Raw genomic sequence first — 22,041 nt, 5'->3', positions numbered from 1 at the left:
CTGTCCTTTCCCCTCACAGCAAGCCCTCCATTGTTTAAATGCACTCTCTCTCCTGCAGTGGTCCACTGTAATGCTGTGCTCTTTCTGAGTAGCCTGTACTGTATATGAGGTCATTGCTTGTACTAAAAGTGGGTCCTCCATTAAATGGACATTAGCTGGGGGTAAAGGAGCCTTAGCCTTCGATCCGCTTTACTCCATCTTCAATGCTGCTGATGTTTGGGATTAGGACTTTCACACTGGTTTTCACTGTGATATCATGAGGGATTTCAAATCTAAGCTATGGTGCAGGAGAAAGGCATTTTCAGGCAGAAACCACAGAGGACAACTTATAGATAGATAAAACATGTTCCCATTTTGTGCCTTCTGAACTCAGTCCTGTTCTCTTCTTTGGCTAGCAGGAACCTGTCTGGCCTAAGGTGACAATCCCTAAGAGGTTAGCCTGGGACGGAGGTGCAATGCCACAGGCTGCAGACATGATTAATGTGGCCTTCCTGACTGACTCGGAGCAGGAGCTGATCCTGGAGGTGCTGCGGAGGGACGAGGAACTGAGGCAGGCTGAGGAGCACCGTGTCCGGTGAGAACTCCCCTCCCGAGCTGCATCTCAATAGTCCTAAAGTGGCTTCCTCCTGCCCTTGTCTCATTTCCTTAATCTGATCTAAAAAGATAGGACCGGTGAAAGCAATACAGTGGACGCTGGTGGGAATTTAGCATTCAACTCAGTATTTCACGAGTGCAGCTGGAGGAAGTCACTAGACTTTCAACATCCAGTTAGGCAAAGATGTCAACACAGACGCCAAAAGGCAAGGGTCTAACCAATGTCCCCCTGTTTAGGAAGCTGAAGACGGAGCTGCTGGACATTAAGAGGAAGGGCGCCAAGCGTAGTAGTGGGAAGTACAGTGAGCACAGCTGCGGCCGCTGCCAGGAACCACTTGGTCCACTGTCTGCTGGCTCCAGCCAGTGTAGGGCATGTAATCACCAAGTGTGCCACAACTGCCGCGCAGTGTGCCCCAATGGATCCTGGATGTGCAGTGTGTGTGCTAAAGAGGCGTAAGAGTCAATTTCTCTGTACTGTACATCACCCCACCCTGTCCTTTAGCATGTAAATGGCGATGATCCCTGTATCTATATGCAAAGCGTGATGTTTTTATTATTGTCAAAGACTCACTGTACAACGCCCACGAGGAGACGATAACTTTCAGCGGGTTTACATTTCGTGGATCTGTGATGCACCCTATGCATATCTGTTGCATTCTAAACTCGTGTAAAAAAATATTTTTCTGTCTTTCTGTCTGTTTTTTTTACAACAGCGCTGAGTTTTTGCACTGTCAGCATGTCACCCTTAAAGTTGTGGTCCATATATTTGATGATGTTTTAACGTGGTGGTGTTTTCTCCAGTGAATTAAAGAAGTGCACTGGAGACTGGTTCTATGACCAGCGAGTCAACCGCTTCTTCTCCGCCCCTGGACACGACATGGTGAGGACTTCCCTCAAAAAGAGGCCCCCATGTGAGTCCAGGAACCACCAAGTTGTGGGCAACGCTCTACTCAATTGGAAACCGTAAATGACTCTCACTGCTGGTGCGGAGTGGAATGTCATTGTCGGTGGCGTGGCAGCATAGCAATTTGTCCTATTTTCTCTTCTCAATTTCAATATTAATATGTAAGAAGCTCCGTTACTGCATAGCTTTTGTTTATGTACTTTTTCAATTGCACTTCCCAGTAATGAAATCCCTATCTGAATGAACGAAGCCACTGTCAGCATATTGCCAGTTGCCTGTCATGCTAAAGCTTGGTGTTCTGTTTTAGTGAGGAAGAGGGAGAACATGGGAGCGCTCCTGTTGAAGAGTACAGAGTTGAACCCCAGCCAGCCCACCACCCCTGTTCCCCGACCCAGACTGAGGGACCTAGCAGCCTCCAACAAGGAGTGAGTCCTATTTCTATCTGGGGGGACAACACAGGCTTTACAGTCAATAGTGTGATGCAGTTACTGTAATATGTGGATGGAGTTTCAATTCAATATATAACATTTTGACACTTATTTCGACCTTCCCAGTCTGCTAGACGAAGTCTCCGAAGAATCCGTGGGAGTTAAGACCAAGGAGCAGCAGGAGCAACAGCAGCACAGGGACACTGAGCCTGCAGAGAAAGCCAGCCTGAACAGTGTCATGACAGACACTGAGTCCTCTCTTGGGACTCCTCTCTTACCAAGGTAAGTCAACATCCAAACAAATAGGCCTATAGCATTAGCGCTACATGCTAACAAAACTGCTTTATAGGATGTCTGCTCATTATGAAATGGTGTTTATGATCCAGGAAGGAGGAGAGCACAGGTCAGTCTAGTCCAACAGGGTCCAGTATGAATGTTTTAGTCAAAGCAGACCTCGTCAGTAGCCACAGCTCCACCACAGACACGGTAAGGAGACCGTTTACCTATCAATCAGGTGTTGGGGTCAATTCCATTTCAGTGCAGTCAGTCAAGTCTGCAAGTGAAAAGTCCACCTGAAAAATAATGGAATTGATCCTAACCCTGTATTAGTCCTCATGTCTCCAGCCAATACATATTATACTGTCACACCTGACTGTAACCCTTGTCTCTTTCCATAGTCCTCCGTAGTAAATTGTCGTAGTGTTAGTCCCGGCACGGGGTCTGTCGCATTGGAAGATGGCGGCCTGTTCAAGAAGAGTGTCAGACGAGTTCAGAAACCCTCCGGTGAGACTCGTGTGTCTGTCGCCTCAGTAGCCCCGACTCCCAAACTCTATTCAAATATTGTTTTGTTTTAAGGGCATCCGGCCTGTTTGAGTTAACAAAGATATGCTCCATTTTAATGCGTCTCCATGGGTTTCACTCAGAATTCACATCTGTGCTGGACCTGCGTGAGGAGGGGGCTGAGGCATCAGAGGGCTTTATGGGTGACCGGAGCAAGTCGGTGCCTGGGCTCAATGTGCCAGTGAGCAGTACCTCTTCCTCATTACAGACTCTAATGCATAACACTTCACTATACTTTAAAATACTTCCTTATAGTGCTAGTATTGGTGAGAGATGCAGTTGCGTTGTCTTTTTCATGATTTTAAATGTTTGCTGTGCTTGCAGGATGACGAGGAAGATGAAGACATTGATAACTTGGTGAGCATCCATAGAAAGAAGGTGCGCTCAAGTACCTCAAATCTTCGCGGTTCCAAGGTAAATGCATGCGATTCTCACTTATCCTATTTTCAAAGCTTCTAGTTAGTGTGTGATGCTATTTTTAGAGTTCCTCAAGATATTTATTGAACCAAAACTTTGAGACAATTCAGGATATCCTGGTTTGTGTTGTGAGCTGCTGCCTAATTAAGTTACCATGGCAACACTAGCTCACGCTAAAATTTGCTTCAGGGCATGCAAATTTGACTGACTTTGAATTCCATGTTCTAGAATTGTAGTCTATGAATGCATTTAAACCAACTACTAACAGAAGTCTGTGTGTGTGTGGTGTGTGTCCACACCACAGAGCACACTGGGCAGTCTGATGAGTATTTACAGTGAGGCAGGAGATTATGACAGCGTGGAGGTGAGCGGGGACATTGTGTTCTCTATCAGCTACGATGACACCACCCAGAGCCTGGCCGTCCTCGTCAAGGAGTGTCACTCGCTGGCCCACGGGGACGCCAGACGCCAGCGCTCAAACCCGTGAGTGTCCCCTCAGGACTAGGGTCTAATAGTTGTCTCAGTAGGAAATGATGGGTGCATCTCAATAATGTTTCCTCTCCTTCATATCCACACATCTGAAAACACTGGGTGGATGAAAGTCATGGTGGATGCCGCTCTGGAATTTTCTTTCAACAAAGCTGCTTTACACTATTCAGATGCATTCCATCATGTCATTGCCAACAGTGATAGTATCCCCCACTCCTTCAAGTGAGACCAACACTATTCTACATTATGTCATACAGTAATAACACCGAAGTGTATGTCTAGAGTTAACAACAGGATTACTGGAAATCATTCTCTACAACGCATCTCATCTACTGTCATACAAACATGACGAGACTTATTGCAACCTATGGTAGATCAGGGTTCCCCAACTGGCGGCCCGCAGGCCGAATTTGGCCTGTGGGTGGTTTTATTTGACCCCCCCAAGTTTTCTGAGCAACTTTTATTTACTTATTTTATTTTATTGTTGAACATAACACTTAAAAACACCAGGAAATCAGCTCCAAGTAATTTTTATTGAAGAAATCGGTTCAAGTATTCCCATGCATCAGAGAGAACCATGTGATCGTATACAAATGTAAGCAAGGTTTGAATTGATTGTTTTCGTCAAAATATCTGTTTGGGCTTTTTGCGGTCAGTTTGCCATCTACAAATTATTTGTAATTATGTTCCGGCCCACTGACCATCCACTCAAGAACAAATTGTCCCGCAGCTGAATCTAGTTGATGATCCCTGACGTAGATCATCTTAGATAAGACCCTGTCCTGTTTACAAAATGTTTGATGTGCCCAGGGGTCATTACCAGAGATCCAAAAGGAAGAATTGTAAAGATTATATTTAACGGAAGAAAAATAATTATAAATTTGTAGTTTGGAAATGAAGGCACTTTATATTTTGACTTAAATAACAGAACAAAGAATAGAAACGCAACAATTTCAAAGATTTTACTCAGTTAAAGTTCATATGAGGAAATAAATTCATTAGGCCCTAGTCTATGGATCTCACATGACTGGGAATACAGATTTGCATCTGTTGGTCAGATACCTTAAAAGAAATGGACCTCATAATGGGCCTCAGGTACTCGTCACGGTATTTCTGTGCATTAAAATTGCCATCAATAAAATGCAATTGTGTTCCTTGTCCATAGCTTATGCCTGCCCATACCATAACCTCACCATGGGGCACTCTGTTGACAACATTGACATCAGCAAACCTCTCGCGCACACAACGCCATACACACAAATACTCTAAAATGACGTTGGATGAGGCTTATGGTAGAGAAATGAACATTCAATTCTCTGGCAACAGCTCTGGTGGACATTACTGCAGTCAGCATGCCAATCGCACGCTCCCTTAACTTGAGACGTCTGTGGCATTGTGTTGTGTGACAACTGCACATTTTAGAGTGGCCTTTTATTGTCTCCAGCACAAGGTGCACCTGAGAAATGATCATACTGTTTAATCAGCTTCTTGATATGCCACACCTGTCAGGTGAATGGATTATCTTGGCAAAGGATAAATGTTCACTAACAGGCATGTAAACCAATTTGTGCACAACATTTTTGAAAAATACATTTTTGGGGCATATGGACAATTTATGGGATCTTTTATTTCAGCTCATGAAACATGGGACAAACACTTGACATGTTGCGTTTTATATTTTTGTTCAGTATAGTTTCTTGGTATTGCAGGACCAGATGGAATATGACTTCATTGGATCTCGTTAACATGTAGGAAAATATTCATGTTTTTTTTTTTTGGTCCTGCAGGTATGTCAAGTGCTACCTTCTCCCTGACAAGTCTCGCATTGGCAAGAAAAAAACCAGCATTAAACATAACACTGTGGACCCCACTTACAATGAGACCCTAAAGGTGATGGCCCCTCTGGAACTGCAGTAGAATTAGATGAACACTGATGAACTTTAACCCTGTACACATCCCGTATTACTCAATGGCTGGTTGTTAAGTTGATAATGCCTCCTCCTTCAGTAGGCAGTAAGATTGATATTGGCATTCAAGATAAGGAGAGTTAATCGCCGTTAGTGAAAGACAAACAAATATTGATTTTGTTGCTGCCCTCTTAACTCGGAGTATAGTGAACAAGTATCTCTGATGCGAAGGCCAGAGAGGGTGGATGGAAAACTAAGATATAGTTGACGGATCATTGAGAGCAATGTGTCACTCTCTCCCACTTCCTCTCTTCTCCTCATTCAGTTTCCCATCAGTCGCTCCCAGGTGCTCAATCGTTCCCTCCAGCTCTCCGTCTGGCACCATGCCCGCTTGGGCCGTAATGCCTTCCTTGGAGAGGTGGAGGTGCCTCTGGACTGCAGGAACCTCGACGCAGGCCACGAGGAGTGTGTGGCGATCATGGGAAAAGTAAGCCAGAATAGTCTCATCACTAGGGCTCGGTTGTTCCTGGTCAGGTCAGAAGACACTGCAGGCCCTACACATCAATCACTAAATGTATTTCTAATCTACAGTACAACCCTATGGTCTAGTGGTTTTACCGACTATTATCCTCTATAGGCGTCACCACTGCAGTCCTCTGCCTTCTCGCAGTACAAAGGAGAACTGCTGATTTCCCTGAAGTACGTCTCGACCAAGAAATCACCCACTGAAAAGACCAAAGGTACGAGTGTCCGTGTCGACAGAACAAACGAACAGAAAAGCTCAGTCAGCACTATCTGTCAGACCAATCCCTACCAGTGGCTGTCTGACACTACTATCTCCCCTAGGCAAGAGACTCTCTCTAGGAAAGAAGACGGAGCAGGGAGGGGAGTTGCACGTCTTGATCAAAGAGGCCAAGAATCTGACGGCAATGAAAGCAGGGGACACGTCGGATTCCTTTGTGAAAGGGTTAGCTGGCGGCATGATGTCACTAATTCTCCACGTTCACTCTAACAGAGATGAATTTTGTTTCATCATCCTCACTTGAGATTGTGCAACTCCCTCTCATTTTAAGAACATACTTTATTTATTACTAAGAAAAATTCAGACACCTAGCCTTCATCAAAATGCAGTCCTTCTCACTCATGCTTTTAAACCTAGGTACTTGTTGCCATCGAAGGCTAAGTCCACTAAGAGGAAGACTCCAGTGGTGAAGAAAACTCTGAACCCTCACTACGACCACACATTTGTGTACAAAGACCTGACCCTAGACCAGCTAAGTGAGATGTGGCTAGAGCTGACAGTGTGGGACCGGGAGGCCATGTCCAGTAATGACTTCCTGGGTGGTGTTCGACTCAGCACAGGTAATGACACAACACCTTTATCTTCCTGGGTGGGGTTTCGACTCAGCAAAGCCACAGTTAATGACACACAACACCTTGTTGATTTATGGCGGGGAAGTATCAGTTTATATACATTGGCAGTTTTGCTCTACCATTTTACCGTGTTTGATTTACTATTCCGTTGTAGGTCACCTATTTTGCCAATGTTGGTAGTAAGGTGAAGCTACCTCAGTTCAAATTACTAAGAGCAGTAGGCCTATTGTTAAAATAAATCTCATTCCCTGACATTTCTGTCCAAATGCGTGAAGTCTGGTGAACCAAAGCGTCAAACTTTAGCTTTTGTTAGCCGATACAGAAAGACCGGGAGAAACTCCCGGTGCAAATAGCATCGGCTTAATCTACCAAACAATCCCACAACACCTATGGTCACACCCACTAAGGCCAACTTTGAATCATTATCCCAGGCTTATATGCGCTTTGTGCAATAGCCTGGGGACGAGGTTAGGGCACACCTACTTTAGTTCACTGTGTTTCTGGTGCCCTTCTTTTCAGCCACACTGAAGGTTGGGAAGGAGGAAGTGGAGGTGGATTCTACAGGGGAGGAGGTGACTCTGTGGCAGAAGATGATGCAATACCCTGACTCGTGTGCAGAGGGCACTCTTCCATTACGCTCCTCTATGGGCAAGAGCAAGTGAAGACACCACACACTACCTCGTAACCTGAAAGAGCTATGGACACAGGGCAATCCCTCAACTTTATCACCATCATTGTGTAAAAAAAAAAAAAGACTGTCATATATACAGCTGTGTCTAACCGCAGGCACCATTACGACACTACTGGCCTAAAACAAGTGATTTGAAAGCATAGTGTAAATTCACCTGAGAGCTTCAGGTTTTTGATAGAAGAGGTATCATTTCATATTTTTAAATGTAAGGTTGTCTAACTATACAAATACATTTTGAGATCAACTGACACTAACCAAAGAGTTTATCAAATTGAACAACTCCTGTTTTATCATGTATTTATTGAGGCTGAATTCTATCCATGTTCAGCAAACCACTCATTAACTGTGGCGCTTCATGGGGGTTGCTGGTGTTTCAGTTTCAGGCAGAATCTCTGTTCCACTCTTAAGGCATTGAACCAGTTTTGGTCCATGTCACCTTGGGTTATGATTCATGGTAATTGAAAAACTACTGTGCCTGTGATTTTAAATATTTATGTAAATATTGCCAGTTGCACAAAGTGAGAAATAAAATTAGTCTCCTTCAACTTTTATGCTCTTATTTGAGTCCTATGGCTGTATCAAATATTTAATTCACCTAATAAATATATGAAATGACTAAACCTGTAATCATCCACGTTTGTTATACCTGTCTGAAGTAAAGGTACCTACGTTTCATCCTCTAACAATACACCAACAATCTCTATACTTTTAGACCTGGAAAAACAGGCTAAGATCTCTTCATCTATCAGCAAGTGGAAACATTTGACTACCAGAGCTGTTATGTTTTCTTGTTTCTCTCTAATCTGGGCCAGCCTTCCTCTGAGCTGATATCTTTGTAAAAGTGTCTGACCTCCAAGCCACCAGGGGGCACTCTTAAGTCTTAGTCACAGAGGTCTCTAACTCCAACCGCCTTCGTTCTACTTCGTTCAAAAGGTTGTCGATGTATGAGAAGAGCTCATCGGATGTGGTGGATGTGAGGAATCTCTCGTGGTCCAAACCATCCTTGTCCAGCAGCACCATGTTGAAGTAGGATCTGGAGATCCGGAAAGCCTGCCTGTACCACAGTACGAGATGACCATTTCATGTCAAGTCAGTGATGGTGTATTACATTGCCTGAAGATGCAGTGCAGCCAACACAATTGGGCACTCTAACAAATGGATCAATAGTCACTTTATTAATGATGTTTACATATCTTGCACTACTCATCCCAGATGTATATACTGTATTTTATACCGTCTATGCCAGTCAGGCATGGTCCATCCATATTTATATGTACATGTTTTTATTCCATCCCTTTACTTAGATGTGTGTATTAGGGTGTTGTGGAATTGTTAGATATTGCTGCACTGTCGGGAACTAGAAGCACAAGCATTTCACTACACTCGCAATAACATCTGATAACCATGTATGTGACCAATACAATTTGATTATGTGAAGTCACCTTACCGCAGACCCTCAATGACCTCAGTGTCCAGGTGACGTCCCTTGATGCAGCCCCCTTCTCGAGGAGGGGACCCTAGCAGCTCAATCACTGTCACTCATCTTAAGTCCAGACCACAATCTGCTTTCTAGGCATGAAAACATCCCAAGCATGGTTACTATTCTATTCACTAAACAGCTTTTTATTAAGTCCTGTAGTAACTACCATTGTTGAGAGCAGAAATTCCCTGACTAGCAGATGATGCCCAAACCATCCCGGTGTCTCGGACTCACCTGTACCATAAGGTTCTGGAGCTTGTAGTCTCCATGGGCTACGTTAGGTGCCGACACAATCAGAAGCCTCCTCTTCTCGTAGAACTGGTCCAGGAGGTCAGAAGCTGTATCCACATCTGTTTTAAACTCCATTGCTACAGTACACATGCACACACCATCAAAAACAGAGTATGGTTGTTGGTATAATCACTTTACATGTATGGGTTCAGTTGAAGACAACAAACCAGACGGTCATGCTCTGTCATTGGTTCTCAATACTAAAACGGACACACTCGGCAGGGGCCTCAGTCCAGCTGTGGTCGAACTGGCAGACACGGCTGGCGGTCCCCCTCCTCTCCTTGCCCCTGTCACAGTGGTACTCGCACACCGCCCCGTAGTTGTTCCCGTCAGAGTCACAGGTGAGGTAACCATGGAGAGGGCTTGAGGACTGGACACCTCCTGACTGGGGAGAGACGGAGAGCAGGATCTCTATTGTTCACAAAGCAATTGCTGATCTAGGATCAGTTTAGGATTTAAGATCATAATGAATAAGATGATATGGACATAGGGACATGATCCTTGATCAGCACTCCTACTCTGAGACGCTATAGGGGAATTCCCTTTTTATGCACTTTTCTATCTACGAGTATTATGACCGTGAACTTAAGCATGACAATAGCATGCTACTCACCCACTATTTGTTTCTGGGATGGAGATGGAATAAATGAAGGTGTGGTGGAGGTGTGTCTACAGATACACCGTATTCTGACCTTGACGTTCACTAAATGACGAAAAGTATGTGGGCACCTGCTCGTCGAATATCTCATTCCAAAATCATGGGCATTAAATATGGAGTTGGTCCCCCCTTTGCTGCTATAAGAACCTCCACTCTTCTGAGAAGGCTTTCCACTAGATGTTGGAACATTGCTGCAGGGACTTGCTTCCATTCAGCCACAAGAGCATTAGTGAGGTCGAGCACTGATGTTGGGGGAATAGGCCTGGTTTGCAGTCGCCGTTAAAATTCATCCCAAATGTGTTCATTGGGGTTGAGGTCAGGGCTCTGCAAGCCAGTCAAGTTCTTCCACACCAATCTCAACAAACCATTTCTGTATGAACCTTGCTTAGTGCACGGGGGCATTGTCATGCTGAAACTGGAAAGGGCCTTCCCCAAACTGTTGCCACAAAGTTGGAAGCACAGCGTTAAGATTTCCCTTCACTGGAACTAAGGGGCCTAGCCCAAACCATGAAAAACAGCCCCAGACCATTATTCCTCCACCAAACTTTACTGTTGGCACTCTGCAGTCGGGCAGGTAGCGTTCTCCTGGCATCCACCAAACCCAGATTCGTCCGTCGGTCTGCCAGACGGTGAATCGTGATTCATCAGTCCAGAGAACGCGTTTCCACTGCTCCAGAGTCCAATGGTGGCGAGCTTTACACCACTTTAGCCGACGCTTGGCATTAGGCTGCTCGGCCATGAAAACCCATTTCATGAAGCTCCCGACAAACAGTTCTTGTGCTGACGTTGCTTCTAGAGGCAGTTTGGTAGTGGTGTTGCAACCGAGGACAGTCGATTTTTACGTGCTACACGCTTCAGCGGCCCAGTTCTGTGAGCTTGTGTGGCCTACCACTTTGCGGCTGAGCAGTTGTTGCTCCTAGACGTTTCCACTTCACAATAACAGCACATACAGTTGACCGGGGCAGCTCTAGCAGGGCAGAAATGTGATTAACTGACTTGTTGGAAAAGAGGTATCCTATGACGGTGCCACGTTGAAAGTCACTGAGCTCTTCAGTAAGGCCATTCTACTGCCAATGTTTCCCTATGGAGATTGCATGGCTGTGTGTTCGATTTTATACACCTGTCAGCAACAGGGATGGCTGAACCTCACATTACAGGTATAGGGGAGTAATTTCGCATCAACCAAAAAGTAGTCAATTCGAGTATAAACATCGTGAACATGAGAGTAAAAGGAGTATTCCCTACCCGTAGGGTTAGAGATCCTCCATATATCAAATAAGTTATCATTTTTTATGTAGGTATTCAAGAATTCGCTTGAATAGGAGGTAGGGGTTCACCAGGTAGAGGATCTATCCAAATATTGGTCTAGTACACAGTTAAGGTCCCCTCCAATGACCAGGTTAGTATGGGAGATATCTGGAATCAGGGTAAGGACTCTTTTGAAAAAAAAAGAGGAGTTATCATTGTTTGGCCCATAGATATTTAGTAGAGTTACAGAAGTAGAGTGGATCTCTCCTATTACGATCACATAACGACCCTCTTTATCCGCAATAGTGGTTTTATGTAGAAAGGGAATTCCTTTCCGTACCAGAATCGCTGTACCTCTCGTTTTGGCAGAGAAGTTTGAGTGATACACTTGCCCCACCCACCTACATTTAAGTCTGCTCTGAGAATAGTTCTTCAGACGGGTTTCTTGCAAAAAAATAATATATCAGACGAGAGTCCTTTCAAGTGGGCTAGGATCTTGCCTCTCTTAATTGGTTCGTTTAAACCCTTGACATTCCAGGAAGTGAATGTAAGCCCCGCCCTCCTCTCGTTTGTAGTTCCTATGGTGGCCTGCATAACATGTAACTCAATTAAAAGGTAAGAAAGCGCACCAAACCATCACGATCAGCATATGTAGCACCTACACCCGAGCAGTATCCAACCAACCCCTCCCCCCAGCAAGCACCTTTACTCTCCACCCTGTCCCCCTACTTTCCCCAACATTTACCCCCCCCCCCCCCCCCCCCCCCCCATCAACCCACATTTAACAGGCATACAGAAATAGGAGAGAAAAAAATATAAAAATAAACACATTGTCGCTCCGTGCTTTTTTGGCATCGGCCAGACATCGAACAAGAGGTAAATCAAAAATAAAATCCCAACAATACGTTCACCTCTCACTATCCTAGAACTTCTACTAACATCTGAACTGAGGAGGCTCCCGCCCTCTCACTATCCTAGAACTTCTACTAACATCTGAACTGAGGAGGCTCCCGCCCTCTCATTATCCTAGAACTTCTACTAACATCTGAACTGAGGAGGCTCCCGCCCTCTCACTATCCTAGAACTTCTACTAACATCTGAACTGAGGAGGCTCCCGCCCTCTCACTATCCTAGAACTTCTACTAACATCTGAACTGAGGAGGCTCCCGCGAGTAAAGTGTTCAATTAGCATCTAATAAACCTAAACAGAATAAGTTGCAACTTAAACATCTTGCGCACTTAAGCTTAATCTTGGGTCAATCCCTGAGATATGCAAGATATAGCATCACAAGATTATATTGCTAAGCAATGCCGGTCTAAACATAAACCATCAGCAATCGACAGACAGCTGAACATTTACATATTGTGGGTTAGGAGATCGGAACAAGGATTTTGCTAAATTAAACGTACCCCCAATCAAAAAAAAATGTGTATGTATGTATGTGTATATACATACATACATTAAAAAAATATATATATATATATATATATATATATATATATATATATATATATATATATATATATATATATATATATATATATATATATATATATATATATATATATATATATATATATATATTTTTTTTTTTTTTTTATCCCCTCTTTAAAAGGTGGTATCTGGCCCCTGGCCTATCAGTGTTACACTGCACACAGACAAAGAACACCACATGATTCACCTCCTGATAAAGCACTGGGGAAGAAGGAGGGAATCATTTTTTTTAAAATGTTTAAAAAAAGGACTGACATACTCTAGTGTTTTATCAGCAGTATCCGAGGCAACAGGGGGGTCCCAGGACACTCTAGCTGTTAGTTTCCCAGGCTCAGCGACCTTCACTCGGGACAGGGGACACCTTATTTGGGGAGGATCATGATCTGAAACAACACAGGTTGGTAAACCAGTGGAGGAAAAGAATAGAAAAATATCTGAGTTAAATGTTAACATCCTCTGTTGGTCTGGGTCAATTGAATCAATTCATCTTTTGAGGGAGGGGAACTTTGAAGATAAGAAATATCTATTGGTCTTGGTTTTGAGACAAAGACAGAAAAAGGAAATGAACCGTGGAAAGAGCGGTACTAGATGAGTATCTGTGTTGTGTTTATGTGGGTGGGAGACATGCCCATGGGAGCTGCCGGGGCTTCTAAAAGCCAGAAACAAAACGGCACTGGAAAAACAATTAGCTTGGATTCCAAATGTTTTTTTTGTTTGTTTTGCTGTGCTTATAGGGTGCATGCATCTCATTAATTCATGGAAATAAACTTAAAAAAATATGCTGACTTAATTACCACTGACTTTGACCATTAACTTGCCTCCAGGCATATCAAACCAAACACCACCTGGGTTTCACACCACACTGAAAACGCATTAATGAATCATGTCAGTATACTTGGACGTGCTGACTAAACATATGAGCTATACCTGCACAGATGGGCTCTGCCCCACTCCAGGAGCCCCCATCCAGACAGGTATGAGAGTGGTCCCCCTTGATCTGGTACCCCGGCTCACAGATGTAGTCACAGCTGGAGTCCACCACATAACCCTGGGTGCAGTGGTACGTGCCACGCCAGATTAGGTGCAGCACGTTGCAATGAACCTCTGTGGAGTCACCATAGTCAACAAGATAGACACGGAGTATAGCAAACATTAGGAAGACCTTCCTAATATTGAGTGGCATAACCCCCCTTTTGCCCTCAGAACAGCCTCAGTTCATCGGGGCACGGACTCTACAAGGTGTCGAAAGCATTCCACAGGGATGATGGCCCATGTTGACTCCAATGCTTTCCACAGTTGTGTCAAGTTGGCTGGATGTCCTTTGGGTGGTGGACCATTCTTGATACACACGGAAAACTGTAGAGTGTGAAAAACCCAGCAGTGTTGCAGTTCTTGATTCAAAATGGTGCGCCTGGCACCTACTACCAAACCCGTTTCAAATTTGATGTCTTGCCCATTCACCGTCTGAATGGCACAAATACAAAATCCATGTCTGAATTGTCTCAAGGCTTAAAAATCTTTCTTTAACTTGTCTCCTCTTCATCTACACTGATTGAAGTGGATTTAACAAGAGACATGAATAAGGGATTATAGCTTGCACCTGGATTCACCTGGTCAGTCTGTCATGAGAAGAGCAGGGTCCTTAATGTTTTGTATACTCAGTGTATATTACTCCTATGAAGGTTTTTTTCTAAATAAAACTCAGGGCCTTTAAAAAAAAAGAAGAACAATAGAGGACATGGACCCAAAAGACAATCAGCTGTATCTGTCTATAATCAGCCTGTACTCACGGCGGCAGTGACTGGTCCCAGACCAGCGGCGGCTGGGCATGCACTGCACCGAGGATCTGCCCAGCAGCTTGAAGCCACGGTCACAGGTCATCTCGCAGCGGGTGCCTAGGGTGCTGCGGTAGTTCTCTCCTCGGGGGGGAGTGGCAGGTCACATCCCCATTGGCCAGGTTCAGAAAGTGACACCATCTTAGATTTGCATCACAACAATATTGTTTAAACACGCACTGGAACTCAGCGCCAAGACCAATGTGCTACAGACATATCAAGAGACACTGATTTCAAAACAGTGATGTGGGGTACGTAGATTTCAAATCTGTGTTGTTGATAATGTTAGTGTTATGACTGTGTGGTTCTCCATAGTTACTCCTGTAGTTCAGTCGGGGAGTCTAGTACTCCTCTGGCACAACCTCATTGTAGCTGCTGTGCATTGTGGTTCCAGAGCCTGAAACCAATGACACGCTATTATTAGCTCTAAAATCGGTCATAGCAACAAGGCATAAACAGATGAAAACTATTTGTCAGCTACTAATGTATTTATGGATGATATGTACTTTCTTTCTCACACATTAACATACATGTATTTATCAGCTTATTCATGATAAATATGAAATGATTTGGAGGTAGAACATTAAGAGTGGAATAAAGGTAATGCAGAGAACCTCTTGGCATGCTAATGGTTTTCCCACAAAGTCTCAGGTTCGCACAACCTGAATTCTGGTCCATTCCTGAGCCATTTCCAAAAAGGGAAGTTGAAAAAAACCATGGAAACTCTTCAGGGGTTTGTGATCCAAAACTGAAGTCCAGTCAAAACAGTACATCTCTGAAAAAGGCCAGACTTTCTGGTTTGTTAAAGTTTCATTTAACTCCACGTACAAGTGTCTTAGCGTCACATGGATGGAAAATAAGATCGTAAAGAAAGTAGGAAAAAGACTTAACTGGGCACACATTGTACTGAACGTGCACTGAGATCATGACACATGAAGAAGATCAAGTTGGCAAGCAGAGGTCCTCTCCTCCATTTTGAGAGTATTACTCTAACTAGTTAGTCTTTTTGCCTCCTCGTTTTCACTGTAGCTTTAAACCAAGGAGCTGAATCTAACTTTCCATACATTAAGTCTCCCTTACCACACTCATTCTTTCCCCTCACTTGTGGTCTATCCTATTTCATAAACCCAATCCCTTGAAGGATATTTAAAAGGGACTCTTAAGAAAGAAGGCTGCCAGATTAGATTGTTTTCCACCCAAATCTGTGCGCTGAGTACTTGTAACAACAAAGTGGTCCAGATACTAGTTTACCCAGTAGACAGGGGCTAGCCAATGTGTAATGTAGACCAATGGAAATTCAACTCATGGTGAGAAATCTCAACGTTTCTAATGATGGTCATTTGGGCACTTGCAATAGGCTGCTAAAAGTACAATAATGCTTACTTACAAACACCTTTCATCAAATGCCTTATTTCTAGTCTGACTCTGAATAACACATAAACATGCCCTCAGATTCCTAGCACCCAAGTCTCCCTCATGTTGGCAAATCCAAGTGAGGATCAACAGACTCTTTGCTATTCAAGCTAGTTTTACATTTCAGCAGTGATTGAAATCCTTTGTACCATGTCTCATAGTAGACATGTAAGTGGTATTAATATTCAAATATCTCTTTTACATTATTACACTAATGCAGGCAGCTGCTATGGCCGCCTGCAGGTTGTAAAGCAGACAGACACAGCATGCGTCACAGTGAGACCAGCCAGAAACACTTCCCACTGCTCTCAGTGAGGCGGTTACTTTACCAGAAAGACATGCAATGACCACTGCAGGGAGAACATCTAACTAGGAGAAATGAGTCATTCTGGAGAAGGTGGATTTCACAAGCCAACTCACAAGCCAACAGCCATACTGCACTCGTTTCAACGGATATATTCTCATGTTGAGGTTTAGAAAGTTGATTCCAGATCAGCATCCTTTGTATTTCAGTTGGAAAAGTGTTCAATTACAGGAGAACATGTGACTAATAGCAATGGTGAGACATAGCCAGAATCAATCCATTAGCGACTAGATTTTCGCTTTGTGGTTTTGCTTTGTAATCAACTGGCAGCAGGCATGAGTTTGGGTGGATCACATTTACATTTTACATTTTAGTCATTTAGCAGACGCTCTTATCCAGAGCGACTTACAGTAGTGAATGCATACATTTCATGCATTTTTTTTGTACTGTGACAAACCATTTAACCACTGAAGCATTACAATCGTCATGTTTAGAGAGTTCAGATAGAGCTGCCATTGTTATCTCGGAGAAACAACATGGCATTTCCTGTTCAAGATGGCACCTCTGTTCTCAATGAGTCCAGATGAAAAGGGTTGGCAATATAATCAGGTACCTGCCTAATGTATTTAGTGAAGCCAAGAACCCTGCCTGCAGTACCTAGTCCTCTTTGATGTGCCAGGCAGCACAGTATTAGTTTACTTACAGCCATCTCTCTCAGCTACGGTACCTGTAGTTAAATAATTATACACACACACACACACACACATATATATATACACACATATATATATACACACATATACATATATTACTCTTTCTTCAAATGATGGATTTCCACCCACAGCAGCCAAACATTCTGATTGTATCTCCAACCCTCCAATGTCCACAGATTCAAACTATGGAATCATGTAGTAACCAAACAAGTGTTAAACAAATCAAAATATATTTTATATTTGAGATTCTTCAAAGTAGCCACCCTTTGCCTTGATGACAGCTTTGCAAACTCTTGGCATTCTCTCAACCAGCTTCATGAGGAATGCTTTTCCAACAGTCTTGAAGGAGTTCCCACATATGCTGAGCACTTGTTGGCTGCTTTTCCTTCACTCTGCGGTCCGACTCATCCCAAACCATCTCAATTGGGGTGAGGTCGACTGATTTGGCTCCATGGCGGATGCAATATACTAATTTTAAAATCAGCACCAATTAAGAAAATAACTGTAAAAACTGTTAAATACTCTTCGATGAGGAATTTAAAAATTGTATGGTTGAGAGGGATGACGCAAAATGGCAAATAAGTCTGGCTGCACAACCGATTGACAAACATACTGCAAATAGAGAAATCATGTGACTAAACTGAATAAAATAAACTATACTTTAAAACAATGATAAAAGATATAAAGAATGATAGTAAAAAGCTTTGGCGCACCTTAAATAAAACGTTGGGCAAAAAGGCAAACTCAGCTCCATCATTCATTGAATCAGATGCTCATTCATCACAAAACCCACTGATATTGCCAATTATTTGATGATTCTTTTTTTTCCATTGGCAAGATAAGCAAACTTAGGCATGACAGCAACAAAAGCCGACACTACACATCCAAATATAACTGCTTAAATGATCAAAGACAAGCATTGTCAATTTTTTATTCTGTAAAGTGAGTGTGGAAGAGGTAAAAAAAAAAAAAAGATTGTTGTCTATGGATGGAAAATTACTGAGGATAATAGCACACCATATTGCCACTCCTATTTGCCATATCTTCAATTTAAGCCTACTAGAAACGGTTTGCCCTCAGGCCTGGAGGGAAGCTAAAGTCATTCCACTACCCAAAAATAGTAAAGCCACCTTTACTGGCTCAAATAGCCGACCAATCAGCCTGTTACCAACCCTTAGTAAACTTCTGGAAAATATTGTGTTTGTCCAGATACAATGCTATTTTACAGTAAACAAATTAACAACAGAATTTCAGCACGCTTATAGGGAAGGACACTCAACAAGCACACCACTTACACAAATGACACATTTCTCTCAGCCAATCATATCTTATAAAATGATTGTGCGGGCTGTTTGGTAAGACTTCAGTGCAGCTTTGAGTAAAGCCAGTGTGTCTATGTATGCAGATGACTCAACTAGTACAGCGACTGAAATGACTGCAACACTTAACAAAGAGCTGCAGTTTGTTTCAGAATGGGTGGCAAGGAATAAGTTAGTCCTAAATATTTCCAAAACTAAAAGTATTGTATTTGGGACAAATCATTGACTAAACCCTAAACCTCAACTAAATATTGTAATGAATAATGTGGAAATTGAGCAAGTTGATGTGATAAAACTGCTTGGAGTAACCCTGGATTGTAAACTGTCATAATCCAAACATGTTTATAAAATCAAATGTTATTTGGATCTGAGGTGACTCAAATCACTGTCTTGTAGGGGCCAAATGAGGCCCTTGGCACAGCTGGTCCGTGCACACTCAACCATTTGTCTGTGATTGGAGTTGTAATTACACAAGTCTGAGAAGGGGTGACATGCTCAACATCAGAGGAGGGCTAGATAAAAAATAAAAAAACACAGGTGACTGTAGGCTCACTACAGTGATGACTTGTATTCACCTACAAAACATTTTCTTAATGAAAAAATGCATAGATGAGGTATTTGGGCTTCTTTGCCCTCTCTTTTTTAACTGAAAAATAATGTTAGAAGAGTGGTTGAGTTTCTGTTCAGGAAATACTCCTGCCATCTTTGTAATTCCTTCAGGTCCCTCTAAAGATCCCACCTCGACTACTTCTATTTACTGCGGTGAATGAGGTATTTTTTAAATATTTTTATTTCACCTTTTATTATTTAACCAGGTAGGCTAGTTGAGAACAAGTTCTCATTTGCAACTGTGACCTGGCCAAGATAAAGCATAGCGGTTTGACATATACAACAACGCAGAGTTACACATGGAATAAACAAAACATACAGTCAATAATACAGTACAAAAAAAGAAAACCAAAAGTCTATATACAGTGACTGCAAATGAGGTAAGATAAGGGAGTTAAGGCAATAAATAGGCCACGGTGGCGAAGTAATTACAATATAGCAATTAAACACTGGAATGATAGATATGCAGAAGATGAATGTGCAATTAGCGATACTGGGGTGCAAAGGAGCAAGATAAATAAATAAATACAGTATGGGGATGAGGTAGTTGGATGGGTTGTTAACAGATGGGCTATGTACAGGTGCAGTGATCTGTGAGCTGCTCTGACAGCTGGAGCTTAAAGCTAGTGAGGGAGATATGAGTCTCCAGCTTCAGTGATTTTTGCAGTTCGTTCCAGTCATTGGCAGCAGAGAACTGGAAGGAAAGGCGGCCAAAGGAAGAATTGGCTTTGGGGGTGACCAGTGAGATACATATACCTGCTGGAGCGCGTGCTACGAGTGGGTGCTGCTATGGTGACCAGTGAGCTGAGATAAGGCGGGGCTTTACCTATCAGAGACTTGTAGATGACCTGGAGCCAGTGGGTTTGGCGACGAGTATGATGCGAGGGCCAGCCAACGAGAGCGTACAGGTCGCAGTGGTGGGTAGTATATGGGGCTTTGGTGACAAAACGGATGGCACTGTGATAAACTGCATCCAATTTGTTGAGTAGAGTGTTGGAGGCTATTTTATAAATGACATCGCCAAAGTCGAGGATCGGTAGGATGGTCAGTTTTACCAGGGTATGTTTGGCAGCATGAGTGAAGGATGCTTTGTTTGCGAAATAGGAAGCCGATTCTAAATTTAATTTTGGATTGAAGATGCTTAATGTGAGTCTGGAAGGAGAGTTTACAGTCTAACCAGACACCTAGGTATTTCTAGTTATCCACATATTCTAAGTCGAAGCCGTCCAGAGTAATGATGCTGGACGGACAGGCAGGTGCGGGCAGTGATCGGTTGAAGAGCATACATTTAGTTTTACTTGCATTTAAGAGCAGTTGGAGGCCACAGAAGGAGAATTGTATGGCATTGAAGCTGGTCTGGAGGTTGGTTAACAGTGTCCAAAGAAGGGCCAGAAGTATACAGAATGGTGTCGTCTGTGTAGAGGTGGATCAGAGAATCACCAGCAGCAAGAGCGACGTCATTGATGTATACAGAGAAGAGAGTCGCCCCGAGAATTGAACCCTGTAGCACCCCCATAGAGACTGCCAGAGGTCTGGACAACAGGCCCTCTGATTTGACACACTGAACTCTATCAGAGAAGTAGTTGGTGAACCAGGCGAGGCAATCATATGAGAAACCAAGGCTGTTGAGTCTGCCAATAAGAACGTGGTGATTGACTGAGTCGAAAGCCTTGGCCAGGTCGATGAATACGGCTGCACAGTAATGTCTCTTATCGATGGCGGTTATGATATCATTTAGATCCTTGAGCGTGGCTGAGGTGCACCCATGACCAGCTCTGAAACCAGATTGCATAGCGGAGAAGGTATGGTGGGATTCGAAATGGTCGGTAATCTGTTTGTTAACTTGGCTTTCGAAGACCTTAGAAAGGCAGGGTAGGATAGATATAGGTCTGGGGGATGACCACGGCAGCTTTCCAATCTTTGGGAATCTCAGACGATATGAAAGAGAGGTTGAACAGGCTAGTGATAGGGGTTGCAACAATTTCGGCAGATAATTTTAGAAAGATAGCGTCCAGATTGTCTAGCCCGGCTGATTTGTAGGGGCCCAGATTTTACAGCTCTTTCAGAACATCAGCTATCTGGATTTGGGTGAAGGAGAAATGGGGAGGCTTGGGCGAGTTGCTGTGGGGAGTGCAGGGCTGTTGACCGGGGTAGGGGTAGCCAGGTGGAAAGCATGGCTAACTGTAAAAAATGCTTATTGAAATTCTCAATTATAGTGGATTTATCGGTGGTGACAGTGTTTCCTAGCCTCAGTGCAGTGGGCAGCTGGGAGGAGGTGCTCTTATTCTCCATGGACTTTACAGTGTCCCAGAACTTTTTGGAGTTTGTGCTACAGGATGCAAATTTCTGCTTGAAAAAGCTAGCCTTAGCTTTCCTAACTGCCTGTGTATATTGGTTCCCCACTCCCCATTGCATGGAACCTATTGTGGGCCATAGATGAGACTGACAGGGTAAGCATGTGTCTGTACTGGCAATAATGATTTTATAGTAGTTTCCAAAAGTATAGTTTCAAAGTATGTCCGGATATAATCATAACTACTTATTCAGCATGAGGAAAAGAATAACATTTGCATACATTTTGTACATCAAGGCTATTGCAAAGTTTAATCTTTGAGTAAAGAAACAGAATAGTCAAAGTGCAATGTATCTGCCCACTGGTCACAGACGTCAATTTAAGGTATAGTCTACGTTAGTTCAAATGAAATGACGTAATAACAACGCTGATTAAACCCGTATGTGCCCAGTGGGTGGTCTTACCCTCATTGTGTCCCAGCAGCTATCTGATAAAGGTCACCAGGAATAGTAAAAGGATATGGAATCGTGTCATGCCAACACGGTCTTTAAGTGCAATAATTCAGATAAATGTGGTACTAGGCATCGACTTTAGCCAATATGGAGACCATTGACCATAGTCCAGCGCAGAAAAATGTAAAGCGAGCTCCAGTCCAGACCCTAAGCACGACTAAAACAAAATTAATTAAATCGTATTTTTTAACTGACAAAATTATTCGCGTCGTTTTTCTTATCTCTGT

General features: G+C 43.2%; 1 protein-coding gene and 1 pseudogene across 8 annotated transcripts in view; one reads left to right on the top strand and one right to left on the bottom strand.

The window, feature by feature from the left end:
- LOC106604763 (synaptotagmin-like protein 4) overlaps positions 1-8,264 on the top strand; it is a 14,459-nt gene extending 6,195 nt beyond the window's left edge. For 4 of the 8 annotated variants that reach the window (XM_014199771.3, XM_014199774.3, XM_014199773.3 and 1 more), the window contains 16 exons: positions 399-574; positions 832-1,047; positions 1,396-1,505; positions 1,806-1,923; positions 2,053-2,208; positions 2,313-2,412; positions 2,604-2,709; positions 2,850-2,947; positions 3,091-3,180; positions 3,488-3,666; positions 5,460-5,562; positions 5,905-6,066; positions 6,217-6,319; positions 6,426-6,546; positions 6,739-6,941; positions 7,473-8,264. In XM_014199771.3, the coding sequence (XP_014055246.1) occupies positions 456-574; positions 832-1,047; positions 1,396-1,505; positions 1,806-1,923; positions 2,053-2,208; positions 2,313-2,412; positions 2,604-2,709; positions 2,850-2,947; positions 3,091-3,180; positions 3,488-3,666; positions 5,460-5,562; positions 5,905-6,066; positions 6,217-6,319; positions 6,426-6,546; positions 6,739-6,941; positions 7,473-7,615 (2,127 nt within the window). In that variant the 5' untranslated portion in view covers positions 399-455 and the 3' untranslated portion in view covers positions 7,616-8,264. Of the gene's footprint in view, positions 1-395; positions 575-831; positions 1,048-1,395; positions 1,506-1,805; positions 1,924-2,052; positions 2,209-2,312; positions 2,413-2,603; positions 2,710-2,849; positions 2,948-3,090; positions 3,181-3,487; positions 3,667-5,459; positions 5,563-5,904; positions 6,067-6,216; positions 6,320-6,425; positions 6,547-6,738; positions 6,942-7,472 lie in introns of all 8 variants that reach the window. The other 4 variants (XM_014199772.3, XM_082975182.1, XM_014199775.3 and 1 more) reach the window with 1 other exon arrangement.
- On the bottom strand, positions 8,259-22,041 carry LOC106604612 (sushi repeat-containing protein SRPX2-like; annotated as a pseudogene).

The sequence above is a fragment of the Salmo salar genome, chromosome 05 (genome assembly GCF_965601325.2).
Source record: "Salmo salar chromosome 05, fSalSal1, whole genome shotgun sequence".
NCBI classification, from domain to species: Eukaryota; Metazoa; Chordata; class Actinopteri; order Salmoniformes; family Salmonidae; genus Salmo; species Salmo salar.
This window is presented reverse-complemented; position numbering and strand designations above follow the sequence as displayed.